Source organism: Melanerpes formicivorus, unplaced genomic scaffold, assembly GCF_026170545.1.
Source record: "Melanerpes formicivorus ecotype bairdi unplaced genomic scaffold, bMelFor1.0.p_v2 SCAF_38, whole genome shotgun sequence".
Taxonomy (NCBI): Eukaryota; Metazoa; Chordata; class Aves; order Piciformes; family Picidae; genus Melanerpes; species Melanerpes formicivorus.
This window is the reverse complement of record NW_027142390.1, coordinates 6360922-6385971: the sequence shown is the minus strand read 5'-3', so window position 1 is coordinate 6385971 and position 25050 is coordinate 6360922. Positions and strand designations below refer to the sequence as shown.

Genomic DNA, 25050 nt, shown 5'->3' with positions numbered 1-25050 from the left:
CTAAACAAGGGACTTCAAGTTTAGTTTGAAGATTGACAGTTTATACTTACAAATACCGAATTAATGTTATAAATTAACATACTAGAGATAGGAGCACTTGGTTTGCCAGTGATTTACAAACAGTCTCATAGCACAGACTGAATTCAAAAGCCGAGGCTTTCTGAGATACTTAAATTGTAGCTGTGAGGAGTAGCTCCCTCACTCCTCCCCCACTATCTCCCTGCCTATCAGCAAGATTTCCAACAAAGAGGAAATTAAAAAATGTTTTATGGTGCACATCTAAGCAACAGTGCAGTTTAAGACAATAAAATAATCCTCTGGCATGTGTTTTCCTATTGGAGGCTTTGCACATCTAAAATGAAGAGGACAACTTTTTCAAATCAAGGGAGTTAAAAAGAAAGGTTTGGGATGCTGTCATCAGTGTCTGTCTTCTGTGGGCACCCTGACATTGATCAGCATTTCTTATTTCCAGCACAAGACTGACTAATAGACCTAACCCACTCAGGAAGAATTATCTTCAAATTTAAATCTTGGTGTTTTGATACCAGTCATTAAACCTCTGTACTCATTTAGCATTATGCTGCCAACTTCAAAGAACTCATTCCTAGCTTGCCCATTATATATGTCCATCATTCCACTAGGCCCACATTTTTACAGGCTGCTATATTCCCATTTGTAGCACCACAAATATATCTTCACTCTCCTGCTATGCTGGACTTAGTTTTATGCCTTCAGCAATTCATTTGGCTTGAAGTAACTGAGCGTCAGAACTTCAAAACCAAACTGAAAATAGTGAGTAAGATATAACTCTCTTGCCATTTTCTTACTGCATTTGCTATTTCCATTAGATTTACCATCACTCCAAATTCATCCAGGGAACATTAAGAATAATATGTATAAAGCAAACATACAAAAAACCCCAACAAGAATTGCTTGCAGTTGCAAACACCACATACAACTGGAAACATGTTGTTTTCCTACTCACCTCTTCCAAATCATCACTGACCCACAGAGGAATAGGTGTTCCCCAGTACCGGTTCCTAGATATAGCCCAGTCTCGTGCATCTTTCAGCCAGTTCCCAAAACGCTTCTCCCTCACAAAATCTGGAACCCTGTTCCAAAAATAGGAAAAGCATATTGTTATCACCACATTCCACTTAAAAGAACACTTACACTTGATTTCATCCACAGAACAAGTTAATTTTGGCACACCGTGTGAACTGGAGCACGTTCTACTGCTGCACTGGCCATTGCAACGCCTATGGACTTGCTGTCAAAGACTTAATAGCAGCTCTTCTGCCTTTTTTTTACTTCAAGTAAGCTACTGTCAGCAAAAAATACCATGTTTATTTTATTCTCAATACAGCAAAAAAGTGTGCAACATAAAACAGTGATGAAACAGTGGCAAAAAATCCTCAGGACAGTCCAGCACTGGAGCACTGTGACTAAGGAAGGATAAAAATATTAACACCGCTTTACGCTACACAATAAAATTCACACTATTCATCATCTTGACTTTTAAATCTCTTCACTAAAATCCAAAACAACTCCCTAAACAAACAAGTCAACACCTGCTAAAAAAGGTTAAAACTATTTTGAGCACTAATGAGCTCTGAGAGTTTTTTAAAGGCAAACTTTAATCATATGAAACAGTGTCTTGGAGCACCAGAACCTGATTCCTAGCAAGTTTCCTGGATATGCCAGATGGCCAGATGGTTTGATTAGGAACCAGTTGTTTGATGCCAGCAATATACTCCCTTCATGCCCAAACATGCATTTAAAAAGACCAACCTCAAATTCAACTCAGCGGCAGAATAACTGTAACAGTGCTATAGACACACAGAAGCTGTGAATGAACAGCTGACAAGACAAATAACTCTAGAATTGAGTTACTGAGCAAACCATAGCAAGTTTTGCTGGATTTTCTTCCCTTGTAACTAGAAAAGCCCTTCCCAAAGGTTGAGCTGGTTTTAGAGACCTAGAATTTCTAAAGGAGGAGCAGCCAGACACGGAAGGTCCCTTCTACCTTCTCTTTTTGAAATTCTTGCTCCTCTACCAATTTTTCTTTTTCTAAAGAAGAATTATTTTTAATCACAGATCAGCCCCAAGAGTAACAAAGATGAAAGAATCCTTTAGAGAAAAAATTAAAGCAATAGATTCACATGACACTAAGGTAGAGCTTGGCCCAGCAGCAGGAGATTTATGAAGTAAGTGTGAGTGCCCCTCAAAAATCTACCAATGAACATGAAAGCTACAGTCTTCTAAAAGTTTTAGCCATGTGGAGATCTGAAGGCTTCTTGATGCCACTGCTGTCTCAGACAGATTAAAAACTACCCTTAAAAGACTCGCTAAATAACAGCCCAAAGGTCCACGGCTTCACAAGTTATTTCTAGATCTACTTTCAGCTGCAAAGTTATCTTCTGTGATACTCCTTAAACAAAAGTGGAACACAAAAACAATTCTCAACAAACTCAGTGACTAACAGTTCATGACATCTGCATCTCTGCTCTGAAATCTGGAGATGCACACAGGTTTTCCCAGGTTGTTTTAGAGTGGGACTCAGTATTATTAACTCCTTGCGGTGACCTTAAGAGACCCTCTCTCCAAACACAAGTGGAAACTCTACAAACATCATTACCATTTGCCTCACATTCCACTAATGTGGAAAACTTCTCTTTACATGCCTCTTAAACCAGTTTCCATTTTTCAGAAGTTGTTAGACACTGATTAGCTGAAATTATTAGTTCCATTTCACATGGCTGGAGGCTGAAACAATCCCCCAATGACATTAAAATGCTAAGAGTTTCAACTCTACCGCCTCAAAACATGCATAAAAATTAATTTTATCCCCAAAGTGGACATTACCACAAAAATGTATGTGGTGTGCTCTCTCTCTCTCTCAGCTACAAGAGTATGTAATTTACTACTTCTGGTAAAATTCTCTGACCATACTGCCAGTTTTGAGTGGAACATAAACCACAAACCACATCATCCACTCTGAGCCGCATCTGCAACAATGATTTATGGCTCTAGAGGTACGGTACAGAAATAACAGTGACATAACCATCAAATGAAATAAAAAGAGCCTGTATCTCAAACATATTTTGAGCCCATAACTCAAAAAAAGCCTTACTTAAGCCAATTGGTTCTTACCACCACACAGATGCTGCCCATAGATGCTACCCAGACAGCAGACAGCCTCCAGCTGGGAAGAAGCTAGAGGAGGTATCTGCAGCAGAGAACAGCCCCACCAGTCACACAGGTCTTCAAGACTGGAGCTTGTTTCTTTTATTAAGTCTCACTAGGTACAGCTAACATTATTTCTAACACTTCTGACTCACCTATGTAAGGGGAAGCAAATTAGGCTGGGAAGACAGAACCGAGTATTCTCAACAATGTTGTTGCTAACACCTGATCATTATGTTACACCAACTCCAGACTACTCTCTCTGTAGGGTTTTTCCATTTCTTTTTAACCTTTTCTTGGTTTACTCCTCTTGTTAAATTTTATTAACGACAACATCCTGCCACAGGTACACATTATTATTTAAGAAAGCATTTTTTTACTCTTCCATGATTGCTTATGTTTGCAGAAAGTTTGTTTTATTCAACTAAGAGTGAGGGCAGCACCCACGGGTGAATCCTGCTCCCTCCTCTCCCATCCAGTGATTTCTGTCACCCTGTGACCAGGCCATACTGTGTTTAGTCTTGTCAGCCAACAGCCTCCCCCAGATAGTTTTTTTCACCTGTATTCTCCAGACAGAATTGTGACTTGGAGAACACCACGATAAAACCATGAATAGAGGCCACATCTGGAGTACTGGGTCCAGTTCTGGGTGTACCAGTTCAAGAGAGACAAGAAGCTACTGGAGAGAATGCAGTGGAGGCTACAGAGGTGCTGAGGAGACTGAAGCATCTCTGTGAGAGCAAAAGGCTGAGAAGCCTGGGGCTGTTTAGCCTGGAGGAGAGCACACTAGAGGGGGGATCTTCTCAATGCTAATCCATAGCTAAAGGGTATGGGGCAAGAGGATGGGACTAGACTCTTTTCAGTGGTGCCCAGTGACAGAACAAGGGCACAAACTGGAATCCAAGAGGTTCCACCTTAACACAGAGAAAAACTTTTTTGCTGTAAAGTTGCTGGAGCCCTGGAGCAGACTGCCCAGAGAGGCTGTAGAGTCTCCATCTCTGGAGAAATTCCAACCCCTCCTGGATGGACATTGTGATTCTGGGCAACCCGCTGAGGGTGACCCTGCTTTAGCAAGGCAGCTGGACTAAGTGATCTCTAGAGGTCCCTTCTAACCCCCACTATTCTGTGACTGAATCACTGATACTTTTAGCTTTTACTGATAGCTTTCAGGAAATGCTGGGCTGTATTAAACACCTCTTGCTTAAACCCCAAAACTGACAGTCCCCTGAAAGTTAATGGCTGCACTATTTGCCAAACACTGACTGTACATCAAAACTATCCTCACAGCATGGGTATTTAGAAGCTTTAAAAAGAACTAAAGAAGAAAAAGAAAAAAGAAGCAGCAAGAAAAAAACAACTTCCAAAAGTAAAACCACACATATATTTCATAACAAAAAAATATAGGGAGGAAAAAAGGACTTTGCCATGTGCCAGTACAGATGCTTTCTGGACCTAGTTGGGTATTTATTACCAACAGCTTGAAAGCACAAGTTTCATTTTTCTGCTGGTGAGCAGTGAATTTGCAGCTGGCTATGACAAGCAAGGTGAGCAGTGCCACAGCCCATGCAGAGTAACCTACTGCTAATGGCACTGAACAGCTTCAGATCTCAGAAAAGGTCAAGCTTCAGCATCAAATAGTTCCACGAGGTTGCAAGCAAAATGAAAGCAGCATCCTCTCTCCTAACACAATCCTGCTGCAGCTCCTACAACTGTGCTGTTTAAAACATCTTTGGTTTTTTTCATTTCCCAACTGGCCTACAATTTGTGTTGGTTTTGACCTTCAAATTTCTCTGCAAAATGACAAGGATAGGATTTCTTACTTCCTTTACAACATTTAGCAAGGTTAAGGAGACTGCTGTCTCAGCAGGTCATGAAGCTCCTGATTCATGCCTGTAGAACTGTGTGGGATAATAGCTATTTCTGCTTTCTTGGCACCCAGGATAATGCAACTAAATAAACTTCAGGATGCAGGCATTTCAGCAGTTGAAAAGTTCAGGGAACTAAACTTCATGACACAAAAGAAGAAATACTGATTTGTCAAATCATGAATCAGAATTTGAGTAGAAGTACACCCGTTTCAGCCTGTTTGAATGTTAATTTCTACCTTCCTCTCACAACAGCACAATTCCTAACAAGGTAGAGATGATGAAAATTATTGATTCAGTCCAAATGTGCACGCCCAACTTCGATAGTTCCTTCCTATTTTTTGAGGCAGATCTGGGGTTTTGCTAAATTCATGCACTGCTAAGCCCTCTGCTCAGTGAAATCCCACATCCTTTCCTGGCACCTTCTTGTTTTCTTAGTGTCTAAAAAATTCCATTTGACAACCCAAAACAGCCCATGAAGAACAAACCAAAGTCCAGTCCTTTAACAACATTCATTAGTTTATCACACTAGAAAGTGTTTTCTTTGCCTTCAAAGTCTACAGACTAACATATTAGCCTACTCAGCATCCAAGTCACACGAGTGAAGTGGGCATGGATTTGAAAATAGAGAGAATTAGTGACCATTTCCAGTCCCAGAGCATGAATGGGTGTGAAACAGTAAGTTACCATGGCTGCTAATCCAGTTCCTTCTCCTCACCAATTAATACAGCATCAATTAATATCAGTGTATTTGTTTTCTGACTCTTGTCTCTAGCAGAGAGAAAAAGTAAAAATCTAAATTACATAATCCAGAGGGAAATTTATGAAAAGGATTAAGACATCTCTTCCTTTTCTGTACACGTATTCTGAAGTGGGTATTTTTGTACTCATAACAATTGCAAATACTGAATTCAACTTACTATCCCATTTCCAAGCTCAGATGTGCTCTGCATGACTCCATAAGCTGGCTCACCTTGCGCTAAGTCACAGCCTGCAGGAACTCTGTCTCAGAGCAGTACCATCCCTCTCCTCTGTAAACACAAATACCACTACTGAAATAAACAGCTGTCAAATACTGCCACAGCAGAAGCCTCAAATGCTTTATCATCAACTAACCATTTAATCTGTTTAAGATGTTACATAAAGATATACTAATCCCTTCTCACTTTTTATCATTCCTCTCATTAGCTAACTTTATTCCTGACATTCCTTGAAATTCAACTCTATGTACTGGGTAACATTTACTGGGTAAGATTTACCTCAATTACTAACTGAGGGAAGCTCTTAATCTGATGAATTACTTGAAAAACAGTCCCACAAGAGTTAGACTACAAAGTTGATACACAGAACACCATCGTAAGTAGCGTGAATTAGGAAGTTAGCAGACAGCATCTGCAATGGTCAGTTCTGAGAGGATGGTCCCAGTCCTACCCTTGCAACTTTCAAAGTGATAGGTGAAATGAGGAATCCCTTCTCTGCCTGTGAAGACAGGTAGTTGAATAATAACAGCAAAACCAAAGCTGATGAAGTAATTATCTTCCATCATTTAACTAAATATGTTTAAATTCATACGATAACAGCTTTTTTAGGTGTTAAATTTGCTTTTCTTCTTAAATATTAACCAACTCTGGGAAGACACAGTCTTAAATTCCATTATGTTAATTTACTCTAATAACAAGCCTCCTTCAACATGCCCTCAAATTGATTTTTAATGGTTTTTAATTCAGGGAGATAAAAATAAGCAACTATTCATGCCCTTTTGACACTTTAATTAGCGTCAATCTATATCGCGGACCTAATTAAACATCGGGGGAGGTGGGAGGGAGGAAAGGGGAAAAGGGAGGGCAAAGCATGCAGATTTTCCACTGCAGCAGACTCCTTCTCCTCCTCAATTCAGGAATGCTTATTAGAGCAGTGCACAACCACACAACCCCAGCTCGCGTGGGGTGCCTCCACCACCGCAAGAGAAGTTTCTGCTAATACACAGCTTACGTTTGCTCAATAAATAGTGCTTTCAACCATTCTGATAGAGCAGTGCTTTTCTTCACTCTTTTATCCTGGTTCCCATAGCAACAAACACTTTAGCGTGAGACTGCAATGCTGCTGCAGACTGCATCATAACCCGCCAGCAGCAGCGCACAGCTGCCTGACAAGGCAGGATTAAACAAAGCCATAATCGCCAATTTTTGGCAACACTCACTTAAAACAAAGAAAAAGGAACATTAAATCCTGTTTGTAGGACCCAGACACCCTGCTACTGGCTATTAAAATTCTTATTCTTACCAATGGGGGGAGTAGGGGGGTGGGAATCCCTCTGTCCTGATGCCAGTGAGAAAGAAAATGAGCTTCCACTTTTCTGCTTTCTGTATAGTTTCATTTGGAATAGTTTCATGTTTGTAGTTACAAAGCACTTTGACATGGCCCCACCACTTAAGATTCACTGCAATTTATACAGATTAATCTGTTTGCATTCCTGTAACAGTGGCAGACATTCAACATACTGCACACACAGCTAGACCGACCAGCTGCCTGAGAACACCATGCTGTAATCGCTTAGTGAACTGATATTTGGAGTCTTTATTCACTAAGGTATCACTTGAACCAAACAAGCTTTTGATGGCCATTTACTGGGACTGGAAAGATACCTGCTATTGGTGACGAGGAAACAGCAAAATTTAGGACACAGCAGAAGGCAAGTAATAAAAATCAACAGGAACAAGCCTCAAAATTCACTTCTAATCCACAACTGTGTCCGATAACAGCAACTAATAAAATCTTCTGACTTAGGCTGCTCTAAATTAGACAACCACAAAGCTCACCCCGCAGCAATTTTTTTCCACCTCCTACTGTAGCAGTGCCACTCGTTTGCTTTTTAAGTCGGGGAATGCTGCCATCTGGTGATTGCGCGTTGCTATACGCCTCACAGTCCCTGCAGGAGAGGAGACTTAATGCGTGTCCATGTTTCCTGAGTAAGGGAAGTGTGACCGATGATTTGAAAAGAACAGTTACAATTGCAAGGTCATATTAAGAAAAGAAAGAAACAAAAAATCCTCCACACACCTGAAACTTCTCAGATAACAGGTACTGAATTAATGCTCAAAAACTAGGAAAGAACCTAAAAGGAGTAAAAGAACCTAAAAAGAGTAAAAGGAAGAAAGGAAGGGACTCAGTAACTGATTTCCCTTCATTACACTAAAATTCTGTCACCCTACTACAGACTCAGATTTCTCCTCTGCACAAAAATGACAAGTTTAGTAGAATAAATATTAGCTTTCTCTTGCAGATGGGCTCTACAGCCCATCCTCTGATGTATCCTAAACCCTCCAGACTTAAGGTTTATGATACAAGCCAGGCATCGCTTGTGATCAGATCACACCTTCCGAAAAGTGGGAGACAGTCTGCTGTTCAGCAACGGCAGTGGCTGGTCAAAGAGTAGAAAGACCAAGATCAAAAGCTCCTCAGAAGATGAGTGTGACTGATGCATGTGAAAACACTTGGTCTTACAGTACTCATACAGGAGCAGCAGGATGTGCAAAATCCACACTTAGTAGGGCAGGAAATCCACTTCTAGCAAAAAGGCCTGTTGGATGTGCTCTGCCTGGTATCGTCATTAACAACTAACAGTTTAAATCATGAAAGGATGCCTTCAACTATGGACCTACACATCAAGCTCTTCATTACAATGCTTGAATTTTTCAATGCCAAGAAGATGCAGGAACAAAAGATTTGGCTTCTTTGAAGTCCTTTATTGTCTTTTATCACTTCCTTCCCTCCACTGATGCTCACTCTTCCAATATACCAGGTGCACATCCTATGTTAAATGACATCAGAGCTGCCCAACAGTCTCTAACTCACCAGTTCAAGGTAAAGCTTTCAGGAGTTACTGATGTAGACAAGTGAGGGAGGCTATGAAAATAATAATGATAATAATTTGAAAATATAGTTTAAAAACAGTTCAAAGCTGAGATTTCAATATGAACTAGTCTACAGAACCTTTCCTATCAGCTTGCAAGTATAAAAAGATTACATACCCTGCCAGTACTACAACACTTTGCACTCATTTACTCTTTAGAGCAATTAATATCAACTCTGAACTTAGATGACAAGAATTAGTCCTGTATTATACAGTGAAATCTAAGGTGGGGTGGTCAAGCTGCTTGTCTGGGGTTACACAGGAAATGGTCTTTCAACAAGTCATTCCATAAGATGATACCTACAGCAATTAAGGCCAAAATCCAGACCACTTATACCAGGGACCCAGCTTTGGTGCTACAACTAACTCTCCACATCAGTGAAACAGGAAACCAAGGTCTGACAGCTCTGAATGGTACAGCAGCTGGATTTGCCCCCCTATCTCAAGTAGTAGGTTGTCTGAATCTGAAACACAAGATGCTCCCCCAAAAGCAACAACAAGAAGTTTTTTAAACAAATCACCTCTTTTGCCAGTAAAGAAAACAGTCAATAAGGGATCTTGGATTGAAGACTGAAACACAGTTTCTTAAATACTAGAATACTGGTCCAGTTCTGCACTTCCAGCAACATCCAGCACAAGCCACTTTCTGCTCTGAGCAGAACAAGGCGGGGAGAAAGATGAGGGTTTTATTAGTTTCTGATTTTACAAACTGCTGGCACACTACTCATGAACATCTTTATTGATGATCTGGATGAGGGCATTGAGGCGATCATCAGTAAATTTGCTGATGACACCAAGCTGGGGACAGGAGTTGATCTGCTAGAGGGTTGAGAGGCTTTGCAGAGAGACCTCGACAGGCTGGACAGATGGGCAGAGTCCAACGGCATGAGATTTAATGCATCCAAGTGCCGGCTTCTGCACACTGGCCACAACAACCCCATGCAGTGCTACAGGCTGGGGTCAGAGTGGCTGGAGAGCAGCCAGGCAGAGAGGGACCTAGGGGTGCTGGTTGATGGTAGGATGAACATGAGCCTGCAGTGTGCCCAGGCAGCCAGGAGGGCCAATGGCATCCTGGCCTGCATTAAGAACAGTGTGGCCAGCAGGAGCAGGGAGGTCATTCTGCCCCTGGACACTGCACTGGTTAGGCCACACCTCGAGTACTGTGTCCAGTTCTGGGCCCCTCAGTTTAGGAAGGAGGCTGACTTGCTGGAACAAGTCCAGAGAAGGGCAATGAAGTTAGTGAGGGGCTTGGAACACAAGCCCTATGAGGAGAGACTGAGGGAGCTGGGGCTGCTTAGCCTGGAGAGGAGGAGACTCAGGGGTGACCTTATTGCTCTCTACAACTACCTGAAGGGGGGTTGTAAACAGGCAGAGGTTGGTCTCTTCTCCCAGGCAGCCTGCAACAGAACAAGAGGACACAGTCTCAGGCTGCGCCAGGGGAAGTTCAGGCTGGAGGTCAGGAGGAAGTTTTACACAGAGAGAGTGATTGCCCATTGGAATGGGCTGCCCGGGGAGGTGGTGGAGTCGCCGTCACTGGAGGTGTTCAGGAGGAGACTTGACAGGGTGCTTGGTGCCATGGGTTAGTTGATTAGGCGGTGTTGGGTGATAGGTTGGACGCGATGATCTGGAAGGTCTCTTCCAACCTGGTTTATTCTATTCTATTCTAAAGCATTCTTGAGAGCTACAGTGAGCTCATTTGGCAAAAATGAAGATACAGTTGCAGGCTTTAACAAATTGTGACTAACTATGGCTTTACCAGTAGGCTAGTTCATTAAAAACCTAATTAGGAACGCAATCAAGTCGCAAAGTTTGTCCAACTCTGTTTAATCTATTTCATCCAAAAGGCTATCTATATAAAAAGTGCAGCTATTCTTAAGGGACAATATACCTATCAGTCATTACAAGGAAGTAAAAAAAGGCAGCAAAGCAGTCAGACTCATGGCACAAAGGTTAATATAGCCTGAAAAGCATTTATCCCAAATTCTCTCATTTCCAGGGCGTGCTGAAGCCCCAGAGAGTCAAAAAATACCTTTTTTAAAAGCTAGGTATTATTGCTGTGACACTTGCAGAGATCAAGTCTTTTCAACAGAAACAAACAAAAGCAACAAAAAAAATTAGGTTTTGGGATGGATGAGGTTCCCACCACTTAAAGAAATGGCTATGGAGGAATACCACCTGAAGAAATTAATTAATTACTTCATTAATGCCAGTTTCGTTTGGGGTATAAGTATCTATAAAGAAAAACTGGAAAGTAATGCCTCTTTATTTTAAAGAGCTAGATTTTAGAAGCTATCTTTATGGAACAAAAGCCCATCGTGTATTCCAACTAGGAATGATTAAATCCCATACTGGAAATGTGTTTCTACTCTTCTATTAATCAATCAGTGATAATACATCTCAACTTGGAGCCATATTCCCCACCAAATGACTCATGCAGTCTCCAAGCCCTTACTGTTTTGAGGGAAATCCTGAGGAATCAGCTTTATATTCAATTATGGAATTATGTGGTGACTCAAGAACTGCCCAAAGAACAAACTGTTACTTTTATTCTGAACGTGTTTAATGTTGCCAATTAATACAATCACTTGGTCTTCCCATCCAACTTTCATAGATTCATAGAATGGTTTAGGTTGGAAGGGACCTTGAAGATCATCTAGTTCCAACCCTCCTGCCATGAGCAGGGACACCTTCCACTAGACCAGGCTGCTCAAGGCCTCATCCAACCTGGCTTTGAGCACCTCCAGGGAGGGGGCATCCACAGCCTCGCTGGGCAATCTGTTCCAATCTCCCCCCTTCCAGCTCAAAGCCATTGCCCCTCATCCTATATCACTACATGCCCTTGTAAAAAGTCCCTTCTCGGCTCTCTTGTAAGTCCCCCCCTTCAGGTACTGGAAGGCTGCTCTAAGGTCTCTCCAGAGCCTTCTTTTCTCCAGGCTGCACGGTCCCAACTCTTGCAGCATGTCCCCACAGAGGAGGTTCTCCAGCCCTCTGATCATCTTTGTGGGCTCCTCTAGACCTGCTCCAGCAACCCCTATTATGCTGGCCGCACCAGAACTGGACAGTGATCCAGGTAGGGTCTCACAAGAGCAGAGCAGAGGGGGAGAAGCCTCTCCCTCATCCTGCTGGTCACACTTCTTTTGATGCATCCCAGGACATGGTTGTCTTCTGGACTGCAAGAGACCATTGCTGGCTCATGATGAGTTTTTCATCAGCTGACAGCCCCAAGTCCTTCTCCTGAAGACTGCTCTTAAGCCACTCCTTGCCCAGCCTTATTTGTGCTTTGTCATAGGTGCTCCACAAAAGCAGCTCTCTCATTTGGTTCCACTTGTATCCCCACTCCTCAAACACTTACAATAAGCACCACATAAAACTCAGATATACAGATGAAGTAGGGTTCAAATGCTTACTAATGCCTCCTGGATGAGTGGAGGTCACCAAGTAGTTCCTTCTTGAAGCTTTGCTTCTGAACAGCAAAACTCTCTACCATTCAAACACTTCCTTAAGAAGATCATTATATTTTCTTATGTTCATGTGAAAAATTAAGTATGCAGGTCTACTGTCAGTCATCAAAACAGTAAAAGCATCTCGAGAAAGCTAATTAAAGCTAAGAACAAACACTTTCACCCCCTCTCCAGCTTATTTTTCCCCAAAGGAAGGATCACAGTATGTTCTGTTATGGAAAACAGAAAGCAACACTTACTAATCTATAAAATCTTCTTACATACCCAGACTGAGCATGTGCTTATTAGCAAGCCAGTGCTGCAGCATTTTTGGACAGTCTGAAGCATGGATCACTACCTTTTCCCACACATTCCAATATTTACTGTGCCTGTACCACATAAGCAGTCACACAAAAGCCGCTCATGGAGGATTTAATTGCCAACTGCTGTCCACAACAAAATGCAGCATAAGCTGTCATTGTTCACTGAAAGTTGAGTTGCTCTCTTCAACATCATTTCAGTTGCTGAGCAGAAGCACATCACGGTGGAATTCCAACTCTCCTGTAATCAATGTATGGAAAGACTGGACAACAACTGAAATGGTACACAGTAGACTTGAACAAGGGTTCATTTTCCCCACCTGGTCTCAACTTCCCAGGCACAAATTAATTATGAGAAGAAGAAAAATAAGTTATGGAGGTGGAGAAGATACAGTCCCTTCTCTCACCAACACACCATCAACCCACGGCTGACTCCCAGAACAGCTACCATCACCAAGAGTTCCTTCTTACTGCAAATTTAGTATCTAAAATGTATCTGTTGTTTTCACAACAATTTCACACCAATATTTTTTCATGTTACCTATATAAAGACTTCATTTTTGCCATTAGTAGAAAGTTTCCTGCAACTTGTGACACTGAATTTACTTACAACTAGGACAGAAGCGAAGGGAGCTGGGCTGGGGGGGGTTACAGGGAACAATAGGTCAGGGTGGGAGCGTTTGGTTTTGTTCCTCAAATGCACCTATGAAAAAAATAATCAACCCTCTCTATAGTAAGTAGATGAAAAGAAAAAGCCTATCTAAAACTGAGCTGCAATTTGGAACAATATGTATCTACAGCTGCCTAAACACTTCTCTCAAGCATACCCTTTTAGGAGGCTTTTTCTGTGCACTTCCACAGGTTGATTTTCCTTTGCAGTTTCTCTCAGGACTACCTAACATGATTGGAAGGTATTTTTAATGATCCTCTCATGTAATTCACAGTAAATTATTAGTGCATATTCACCTTTACTCACACTTTAAAATCTATTTCTCATTAGGATTTTTACACCTGCAAAGAATGCCGCCTTTGACATTATGAAGGGAATCACATGCAAACCTGTTCAAGCAGTGGGCTGATATGCACTGCAGGAGGTAACTCCAGGAAAACTATCCTGTTACTCAGCAGTGCATTTGTGAAACCTGAAATAGAACACCATTTAACACTAGTTACCAGACTCAGTCCAGCACATTGCCACAGGAAGATTCAATGGCAATAAGAAGTAAAGTTATCACACCAGCAGTGAACCAGAGCTTTGTAAGAATTCCAGCACAGGCACACACACCCCTAAACACCCAAACCTAGACACACAGGTGCAGGAGACATTACCAGTAGGATTGGGCATTACATTCCAGCAGTTTCTCCACCATATGCTCCACTCTTACAAACCAGCTTGGCACGGCTTTGTATATCAACGGAGTATCAGACCTGTAGAGGGGAGGTGATGGGGAGGGGAGCAAAACAAACAAAAACATTTTCAGTGCTTATTTATGCAGTACTCTTGCAAACATACTTTTGGCACACAGCTCCCTTTCTACAGGCTGAATTTATTGTTCCTGAAATATCACGGTCACAAAGGTTGGGTTTTGTTTATAGATGACACAAACAGTTACATTTATGTGAGCTACTGTTTTGCAATCAAACCCTGAACCTAATTTTTTTGTAAAGCCTTCAAACACAGCAATTTGAAGGAATACAGCAAGAACAATCAAATTAAAAATTTATGTTCCCACACAGTACAATGATGTGAACTTCAGTAACTATTAAAATGAGTCATATTTAAGTCTTCCATGCAAGCTCATTCTGTATCTTTGTTTAACGTCTGTACCAGTCTGAGGAACCAGAAAAAAACATTATGGCATGGTTTTACTACTTGCATCTAAAAGATTAGTAATAAATCATAAAAAATAACACTACCCAGGGCTAACCTGAAAAATATCCTATTCCAGGAGGAGAAGGAAAGAAGGAGATGCAGATAAGCATATAAAACAAGTTTACAGACATTTCTTAATATATTCTTTACTTGAATGTTCAATGAAACAAAACTCACATGGAATGGGAGCTCTATAGTTACAGACAGGTTCCATCCCCTGGGGCTTAGTGTCTTTTCAGGTTATCATAGTATCATAGTATCATTCAGGGTTGGAAGGGACCACAAGGATCATCTAGTTCCAACCCCCCTGCCATGGGCAGGGACACCCCACACTAGATCAGGCTGGACAGAGCCTCATCCAGCCTGCTCTTAAACACCTCCAGGGACCAGGCCTCGACCACCTCCCTGGACAACCCATTCCAAGGTTTCACTACTCTCATGGTGAAGAACCTCCTCCTCACATCCAGCCTGAATCCCCCCACCTCCAGCTTCATTCCATTCCCCCTAGTCCTATCACTACCTGAGATCCTGAAAAGTCCTTCCCCAGCCCTCCTGTAGGCCCCCTTCAGATACTGGAAGGCCACAATTAGGTCACCTCAGAGCCTTCTCTTCTGCAGACTGAATAACAGGTTGGAATAACAGGCTAGATGTGAAGGGTTTGAAATGTCTGAACTCTCCTGTAATTTCTCTTACCCATTATTGAATCACTAGATGCTTTGGAAGAATGTATATTACTTGAATAATCTACCAAGACCTTAAGCAGTTGTATTATGGAATGTGCTGAAACACAAGTTTTCCTAGGTAATTCAGGGAATTGATCAGTCTGTACACTTAGTGTTACCAATTCTAAGCAAACCTAAGTTCTGCCCCTGCTCCCATCCCACATGAATTTTGTTTCACTGAATGCTGAAGTAAGGAATGCAAAACACAAGCAAAGACCCTGAGAAACTGCTGTTCTCTCCTACACAGCCATTACCATGAACAGCCCATCCTAGAAGTTGAATTCATTTTACCTGTTCTCATTTGAAAGGCACAAACTACAGAAGGTTATGATGTCCACTAAAATTGCTACAGTGGAAGCACTTCCTTTGGTTGGCCTCACCAACTCAAGAAGAAACTCACAACACAGGTTGCTCACACCTTAAAAACTGAACCTACCTTGCATAAAGCCCAATAATGAACAGCACCTTGCATCTCTTAATACTACATGTCAGAAGACATCTCCTTTTAACTGTAAGCTATTAAAAGATACAGATACATGTACATCTAAGTATCTATACTACAGTAAATGGTAAGCACTCCATGTGATAATTATGTAGTAGTGGCCTAGCTAATTAGTGCAAGTGCACAAAGCTGGGACATTCCACTTCTCAAATGAAGTCATGAAGCCTACAAAAGGGAATACATCAGTTCACCCCTCAGAGTGGCAAGATCACAGTAAAAAAAGAAAGAATTCTGCAAGCTACAAGGTACTCCAGAAGTGTTTCAGTTTCACTGAGCATCTTGTTTCACATATGCTCAAAAGTGGTGAAAGGCATTAAATATAAGATCTTGAGTTACTGGAAACAAGAAGAATAAAACCTGATAACAACAGTTTCTCACATGGTCTTAGCATATTGCAAGAAGGATGATGGAACAATAAACTGGTACCAAACCTCTAGCATCTGACAGATGGGGCTGACTGAAGACAAGGTTTAGTGCAAAAGTATCTTCAGACAAAGAATCTATGAAAAAGACAAGCAGATAAAGCTGTAATGATTTCCCAGGCTTTCAACCTAACAGAGTAAGTTTATCATGCTTGATAACCATTCCAAAGCACCCACAGAGCACTGTTTCCACCTACCTGAAGGTGGTAAGAAAAGGGAGATGGCACACTTGCCCTAAATATTTCCTTTTTTTCTAGCTCTACTGCAAAACAGTTCCTCACGAAGAGACACAAAGAGAACATAGTGAAAACCTGCCCAAGCAATGAGATCTGACACACATCTGCTTCTCAGAAGTGGTGAGAAGGTTGAGCAAACCCAATTCAATTCTTTGCTGAGAAATACCCATTACAAGATGGTGTTTTCCACCAATACAAAGATGAGGGAAGTCACCCAGACAGACCTTAAAGCAGAGACTGATGCTCACAAAATTCCTGCCTAAACATTCCTGTCTCAACTGAATGTTTTGTTCTTCCTATAAAGATGTCCTATAGAATTGCATCGCAGGAATAAAAGCACCTGAGCTCTGCCTGCTTCCTAGCAGTGCCACAAAATTAGCATTCTCTGAAATGCAATCTTCATGCTTGAAAAGATAAAGACTAGAAAGGCCATTCTTTGTGGGCAGCACATATTTCCAATAGCTTTCTCATACTTGCTTTGGTCTGCATGGCTGCTTAATACAAGTCACTGTGATCTTACTCCCATTCCATTTTCATGTAATTTAGAAAACAATGTATAAAGAACCAGTCACATGCTATGCATGATGCTTCTTAGCTTTGCTTTCACTGCCTTGAAAAAGAAAAAGCTCTCTATACACCAGTGATAGAGCTTCCCAATACTGCTCCCTAATGGAATGGCAGGTAATAGCTCTGATGGACACTTAGCAGTTTAGCAGTTGAAGTAGGAAAGGTAACGAGTGTGACAGCTACCTAGACCATACAGAGTCTCAAGACATCACATGTGCATGAAGCACTTCTGAGCAATGATCTCCATATTCAGCAATTTCAGTGATGGGAATTCTCCCTGAAAACTATCTACTGTCTACTCACCAACTTGTTACTGGCTGCTTCTCTCTGGTTTTCAAGTTTAGTTGACAAAAACTTACTATATAATCACAGAGAAGGACTCTGGTTAGATAAGATGTAAGAAGAAAGAAAATATCTCCACATACTGAGGATTCAACAACTGCCTGGTTTCAGGCAAAAGCATGAACAATAGTGCAGTAAGTAGAAGAGCCTGGATTCAAAGTTTTCTTACATTACTCAAAATAACTTGTGACTGTTCAAAGTTAAGAACTACTCTCCTACTTTTAGCATATTCCAATTATGGTTTGATTTGTGATGGCAGTGAAATGAGCTTTTCAAGTAGAATCCATTATTCTGCTCTTCCCACCAGATAATTGCTGCTAGGTGCTGCCTGCAACTTATCATCAATCAACAAAAATGTCAACAGAGTGGAAGGATTAAGTATGTTCTACAGAATCAGCATTTCTCCATGACTGGTGTGTCTCAGAAGGCCATGGCTGTACATCTGCACTGCTGTATAAGAAAAACACAGTTGCCATTTTTCAAAAACCTGTCCCAAATCACCAAGGACATAACTTGGAAAGTAATTCCCATTCTTCCTCTAGGTAGCTGCTGGAAATAAACCAACCATGCTATTCAGGAGTAAGTGAAGGTTATTCTTGCACGCTGCTAAAACACTTCACCCAGTAGCATTAGAGATAGAAGAGAGCAAAGCTTTTATCAGTTATTTCAGTACAAGTGCTCTAAGTATCAGGACTCAAAGTGTTCAAGTCACTTCAGATATGAAATAAGATTAAGTGTCTTTACTTGTAATGAAACAGTTGAATACAATATTCCTGCTGAAAGATAATTTTCCTTTAAGTCTGACGTTTTTTCATCTTATACCAATTGTATACATTTAAAACCACAGAGGACACTGATAAAAACAAGCTTTATGTCTAGATTAAATTTGTCTGGCCTGTAGTTGTCATATCCAAAGGCCCATGGAGATTTGCACATGGAGGAATCCTTCAGCCTCTGCAGAATTCCCAGTCTGACAAGGAAGACTGGAAGATTCCTGGCAGGCCACTGTGCTGAGTCACCTACCTGCCTTTCCAGGGCTCATCTTGAATTTCTAGTTGACAAAACCAAATATTCCTAAGAAGTGCCCACAGATATCATAAACACGTCAACTACTATTTCTGATCAGAGACATAACTGTTGTTTGTGAGCTCCATTCAGTAATGCCTGAGCAGAAAAACATTCATGGCTTGCACGTACTACCCACTGCAGTAGATAAATGCTAACTGCTTCTAATCAACAGTACAGACATGATAAGCAACTGGGCTCTATCAGACTCCAAAGAAGTGATTTAACAAGGTTAAAAAGAGGTAACTATGATAACAGCTATAACAGTTATTTTATGCAAAACATGGCAAATTTGAACAGAGGCATTTCAAGACATTCTGGGATATGTAATTCAAAGGCTACCAAAATATCCTTTTCTAACACTCAGTACTTAGCTGCTTAGAAAATAAGCTTTTTTTAGACTTATTATAAGCATCTTTAAGAGGTAGTTAGTAAATAATAAATGTAACCCTACAGGATGAGAAATTCAAACTACAGAAATACACCTGGATATCACCACAGTAAAAACAAAATGAAACAAAATCCAGGATTACATTTAAATTAACCAGATATATGGCCAAAGAAAACTGATTGACTTGATCATTAAACCAGAATTGAAGGTCTCCTAATTGAATAAGCTTGACTCCTGTTCATCTTGTTAACAAATTTAAGTAGGTCAAAAGAAACAAACTTGAGGAACTACTAAGTTAGAACCCTCAATCTTAGAGCAACATGCCCTTCTCTCCTTACCTCCAGCAGAAAGGATAGCTGTGCTTAAAACTACCACTGTGAACCAGTCTGCCTTTCTCTTTCAGTACTTTAATGATGTTCTTATCTGCGTCCTAAAAAGACAGAACAAAACAGATTTTCCTTGAAATACAAATTTCACTCTTTCAGTAAACAACTACAGGAGTTGTCTCCAATACCCAAATTAAGAAAACCTACAGATAATTTAGTATTTTCACACACACAAAAATATAACCCAAAAAGCTGCTATCCCATTTATGCACTTACTGCAGAGGCACTGTAACACTCCATTTACCAAGCCACTTCTCTCCAAACCTTTGTATTCAGCATCAGTCCTCCTTTGCCCTCTGCACACACACAGCTGGGTACAAAATTCAGACTTTCTGTAGCACTAATACAAGGCACAACTCGACATTAAACAGTAACTTCAATCTTCCAGTGAGTCTTCTGATTGTGGCATGAAGTCACGTGGTGCTTCTTAGCCTAATATTTAGGCTTCACTGCAGCACATTCCTCTGCTGTGAGCACAGCTACAGAAGTCGCAGCATCTTTAACAATACCTCACTAACTAACCAGAATTTGCATTCTAAATTGGAAGTGAATGATAAATCAAATTGCTGAATGTTAAATCAAAGACAATCTATTGAAGAAGTGTCAACATGACATTAAGGGATAAAAAAAACACCCACGACAAGTGATTGTTGTAAGAATCCAGCATTAGAATATTTTCCAAGAGTCTGAAATTCAGATTCCCATCAGCAAAAAGCTAAACATGTAGCCTCTGGTGTTCTCTTATTTGCCTTAGAAATTGTATCTGTTTGATTTCAAATGCAGTACAAAGTCTTTAAGTCTTTTTTAAGTAAATTGTGTTTACAGGAACGTGGTTTGCTATCGAACTGTAGCAGCAGGAAACCAACTGAAAAGCTATCTGTTGTCCTTGCACACAGCACTAGAGGGGCACCACTTTCTGCCTGTGTCTGTAGCAGTCTGGAGTTCCTCTGGGGTCCTTTTACAGGGATTCTCTTGCCTCTATTGGCAAGTAAATTCACGTGGCAACACATCCCACAAGTGGTGAAAATTAGTGGATTTCTCCCCACTGACAAGTTGTGTTACACTAACTGGCTGGTATAAACTTGATGATGACATCTGGGAAAGCAAAAGTCATCCAGAAGTAAGAGAGGCCTCTGCATACTTGCCTGGAAGCTTCATGAATAACATTTCCATAGAAAACAAGGAAAATGAAACTCATTCTGTAGTATATACAGAGGGGAGATGCTCTTCTTGCTTTTCACTACCAGATACACAATATTACTCATGTTTCAAACCCTCTGTTTTTCAGATGCTGTAATAAAACAACTGGAACACTGTTGCAAATGTTAAAACACATGTTGGTTTTTTTCCAGATCCCAAAGACACCTTGAATACAAAGCTACTAAGGGAAGAAAAAGAAGACTTCTACCACATATAAAATTTAACTTGAATAAAGTAGCGTTTTACTTTCTCCAAGACCACTAACCTTCACGTACTGCCCAGCGAAGTCAGCCACCTCTGCTGTGAAGCAACCAGATGCATCCACGGGACAAACAGGCACAGAGTCTTTCTGAATGATATTAAAATCCATGCAGACTCTGTAATCATCCTACAAAAGAGGCAAGTGACAGGTTAAAGCAACACAAAACACTGGTTAAAATATCCGCCCTCAGAAAAAGACATTAAATATTAAATAACAAAATGTGATGACTGGACACAAATGGCAGAACACTAAGACCTCACTAAACCCAAACATGGACAGGAAAACACAGATTTTACAGTACTGCAGTTTCAGGCATTAAAGATGATTTCTTCAGAATGTTTTCTCTCACCCAGAAGAGAGGATATGTGCATTTGTGCATGTATATATGCATGCACGTGTAAGCACACAGACTTTATCTGCACACATACATACGTATAGTCAACAGCTTCAAGCTTCTATTTGCATATCAAAGGAACTGACCACCACTATGCCATGTTCTCCTACCAGCCAAGACTTGGGTCTGTTGAGCACACAAGCCTGGCTGCTGATCCACAGGATATCTGGCAATGATGACACTCATCCATTGCCACAATGAAGTTGGCTACTTCATGTACTAAGGTATTACACACTGAAACAAAAAAACCACTTCAGCTACAACACTCATTTACTCCAGACCACTGTCTCTTTCCATTCTCCAGCAGCTGTGGACAGCTATCATGACTATTCAGGCTCAACTTGGTCAACCAGCTTCTTCAGTCAATAGATTAACTGAGATATGCCCATTTTCAGCTGGCCTTTCATCAGCTGCTATTGCTGAAACACAGCAAGCAGACTGCTGTGTTTAAAATGTAGGCCAGATGACAGAAGTAACGTCAGCCCTGATTTGGCAGTGAATTGTAAAAGGCTTTGAAGAAGCAGCCAGAAAAGACTAAAAAGCTTGGCAGGCTCACAACCTTGCTAAAACATAACAACAAACCTTCCACTTGGCAGGACTTGGGTCAAGAAGTGGTTCAGTTAGATTTGCATCACTGATGCAGCCAATGATATATAAAGGGCTTTGCTATTTTGGTTTTCTCCAGTCAGTTCCTTTCTTCTGAAGAACTCAAACTTGACTGCACAAGCCTCCCAGACTGCCCTGCCATTTAATTTAATGAAGATTTGCCTCAGTAATCACAACCCAAGAATATACTGAGGCAGCTAAAGAAATACGCAAATGCTAAACTCCACTGTAAAGCCAAGACAAATTTCAATTCTTCTCAGGACAGAAGTCCTGGTGTTTGCTGCTACAATTAAATCTCTGAAAAGACTACAAATAGAAGTTGTGATACACCAGATGAATGAAGCAGAAGCTATTAAACAGCTCATCGATGGCCACTCATTGCTGTCCTATCTGAAATTTAAAAGAAACCAATAAAAACATGAAGTCAAAACATTCCATGAGCTCAAAATGTTCACCTTCAGCACCTTTGAACAAAAATCAAGTGAACTTTGGAAATTTACTGAAAAGAAGGTGCAACAGTAACATATCTACAGAACTCCTGTGACTCCGTCTGAGCTCACACCAGGGCTTTTGTGCAAGTTAAAATGTTACTAAAGCTTTAAATTGACTGTAGGCACATATGACAAAATGCCCGAGCAGCTGACTGTCACTGTCATATTTATTTGGAGGTAGAGTTTACAGAATTTTTAGTACAGGTTTGTCCTTTTCTGGAAGCTTTAACTTGGATGTCTTCTGAACTGACAATAATAGATTGCTCTGATACCGTGTGGCAGTTTGTCTTCAGCAAAAGCATGCCACAAGACAATGAAAGTGCACATCCTGGAACTACATGAAGGTGCATTTTTACTACAAATTTGTTAGGGAAAGATACATTTCAAGGCTACCAGCCACACAGAACACACGTCAGCAAGTAGGATTAAACCCACTTTATTTGTGCCCCGGTTTATCAAAGAGACTCACTTCATAGAATGCCAGCTTGGAGAGACCTCAAGGATCACCTGGTCCAACCTTTTTAGGTAACAGCAGAGTTGAAATGAGATGGCTTAAAAATATCCAGTGGAGGGAGACTTACATTATGGGAGAGGATAGAGAGAAAACATGTTTCCTGTGAAAGACCATGCTCTATTTCTTCTCTGACTTTTGCCTCTTGCTCCACTTACCCCTTTACCATGTACCTTTAACATACCCATAAAGGAAGCTCCAGAGAAGCCAAATGAATTAGACAGCCCAGCCTACAGTCATGAGTGATCTCCTTTCTCTCAACTAAGCTTATCTAAAGGCAAAGACTTAATGCCCATACACGTAACATTAAGTATTCTACAAACAGAATAAACCAGGTTGGAAGAATCCTTTGAGATCATCAAGTCCAACCAATCATCCAACACTATCTAATCAACTAAACCAGAGCCTACTATACAACAATGAATTCCTGATCCTAAACCAGAACCCTTTGTGAGTCTTTCAGAACAAAAATTATCAGCTAGCTGTGAAAGCTGAAGCACATTGCATGCCAAAAGAAAAAGGTAGCAGCATGAAGTGCCAACACATACTCTGCAATTTCCTTCTAAAGGCACTAAAGCTGGTTGACTCAGGTCTATGTATTATGCATTTAAGTCAAGATACTACTTAGCTAACCAGTGCAAAGTTTTATTTGTGATGTTTCTGTGAGGAAAAAGTCACTAAACATTTGATGCATTTTTTTCATTGCAACTCATTGAACTGATACTCTCATGGGTTATTTTAAATGCATGTTTTAAAGATAACTTCTGACAAACATGGTTTTTATTCCTCTCTGTGTTTACACAAATCCCTGTGGGCTTACAACAAAAATCAAATAGGAGGGCAGATAATCCTTGCTCTAACAGGCTGATCAGGCTTCTCAACAACTGAACTGTCTTGTGCAAATACACAACAAAGCAAAAGAGCAGCCAAGGGAAAGTTTCTCCCAGAAGTCCTTCTCCATTAGCAGTCTATTCCTCTCCTTTACTCCATCTCCTACTACAAGAGCTCCTGACTCATAACCAGGTCTGTCAAGCACTTGCGAAACTGAGCTACAGGAGAGGGTCTGAGGTACAAGCAGTGTGGCAAGACTTTAGACTTCTTAAACACTTTACAAGCTACCATGAGTTTCCTTATTAACCAGTTACAGACAATCCAGTCTATTTTTCTTTTTTCTCAGCTATATGATGCTGAGACATCTTTTCATGTCATACTCATCTTGACAAGGGACACACCACCATAATGGATGCACCCTTCAGAAAAATGCAGGGGAAAAAAAGACAAAAAGGGGATATTTCACATGAATACAAAGAGGCCTATCACTAATGCAAACATTTGCTGGAAACAACAATAGAGCTCATGGTCCAGGGATTGCTAATTGTAGGGCATTAGCAGCTCTAATGCAAGTTTTTGAGAGCATCTTTGGTAATGACTGAAGACAGGAAATTACACAAACAGAACAATCAGTCTAAACTAGTGCGTTAAATTCATGTGCCTAAAACCAAAGTGATCATATCCATGAAAAATTACCCCTCTTAATCTTCACAAGAAGAGAGGGAAAGACCAATAAAGACAGAAAAAAAGAAAGGAGTGCAACAAAACCCTTTCACACCAGAAAGTCTCTACAAAAGCAGGCAAAGCATTTCTTCGTTCTCTATAAGCCCAATGGGGAATGAAATTGAAAGACTGCAGAGGGGCAGCGTGCTGAGCAGAACTGCTGTTACCATCCAAAACCGTCACTTCACAAAGCCTGTTCTGACTATCAGTACAACAGATCATTCCTTCTCAAAGCTGTAAATTTAGGCTTTGGGGAAAGGGGGGAAAAAAACCAAACACACACACAAAGAAAAAAGCCCCACAAACACATTAAGGTTAATGCCACTCAGCAGATACAGTGGTGAGTTCACATACCACAATAACCAAATCAAGGGACACCTACAATCCCCAGTCTGGCATACAGAGGGCACTAGAGAGTGCAAGAATTCATTAGGATACAATGGTACACCATTCTTACCTTTTAAGCAGCAAATGGGAAGACTGTTTAGTATCAGTCACCCTGACAGCCAGCCCCCAACAGCTGAAAAGCCAAGTAACACGTGTTGGAACAAAACTAACATTACAGACATGTAATTCATACTCACAGCACCAAAATAGGGAGCCTGATGTACCACACCTGTGCCCTCCTCCTCCTTCACATAACTGTCTACTACCACAGAAAAGGCACCTTTATCTTTGCACTGGAACATAAAAATAGAGATTTCATACATACATATATATATTTATATACATACACACACATATGTAGCAAAACAGAGTTTTATGGGCGTGGAAGAGCCACTAGCCACCCATCAAGAGCAAA

General features: G+C 40.9%; 1 protein-coding gene across 1 annotated transcript in view; it reads right to left on the bottom strand.

Moving 5' to 3' along the window:
• IARS1 (isoleucyl-tRNA synthetase 1) overlaps positions 1 to 25050 on the bottom strand; it is a 116430-nt gene that overhangs the window by 61136 nt on the left and 30244 nt on the right. The window contains exons 11-15 of the mRNA XM_068158049.1: positions 24833 to 24928; positions 20696 to 20818; positions 19183 to 19274; positions 14054 to 14152; positions 986 to 1112 (exon numbers count right to left, since the gene is read on the bottom strand). Coding sequence (XP_068014150.1) covers positions 986 to 1112; positions 14054 to 14152; positions 19183 to 19274; positions 20696 to 20818; positions 24833 to 24928 — 537 coding nt within the window. The remainder of the gene's footprint in view (positions 1 to 985; positions 1113 to 14053; positions 14153 to 19182; positions 19275 to 20695; positions 20819 to 24832; positions 24929 to 25050) is intronic.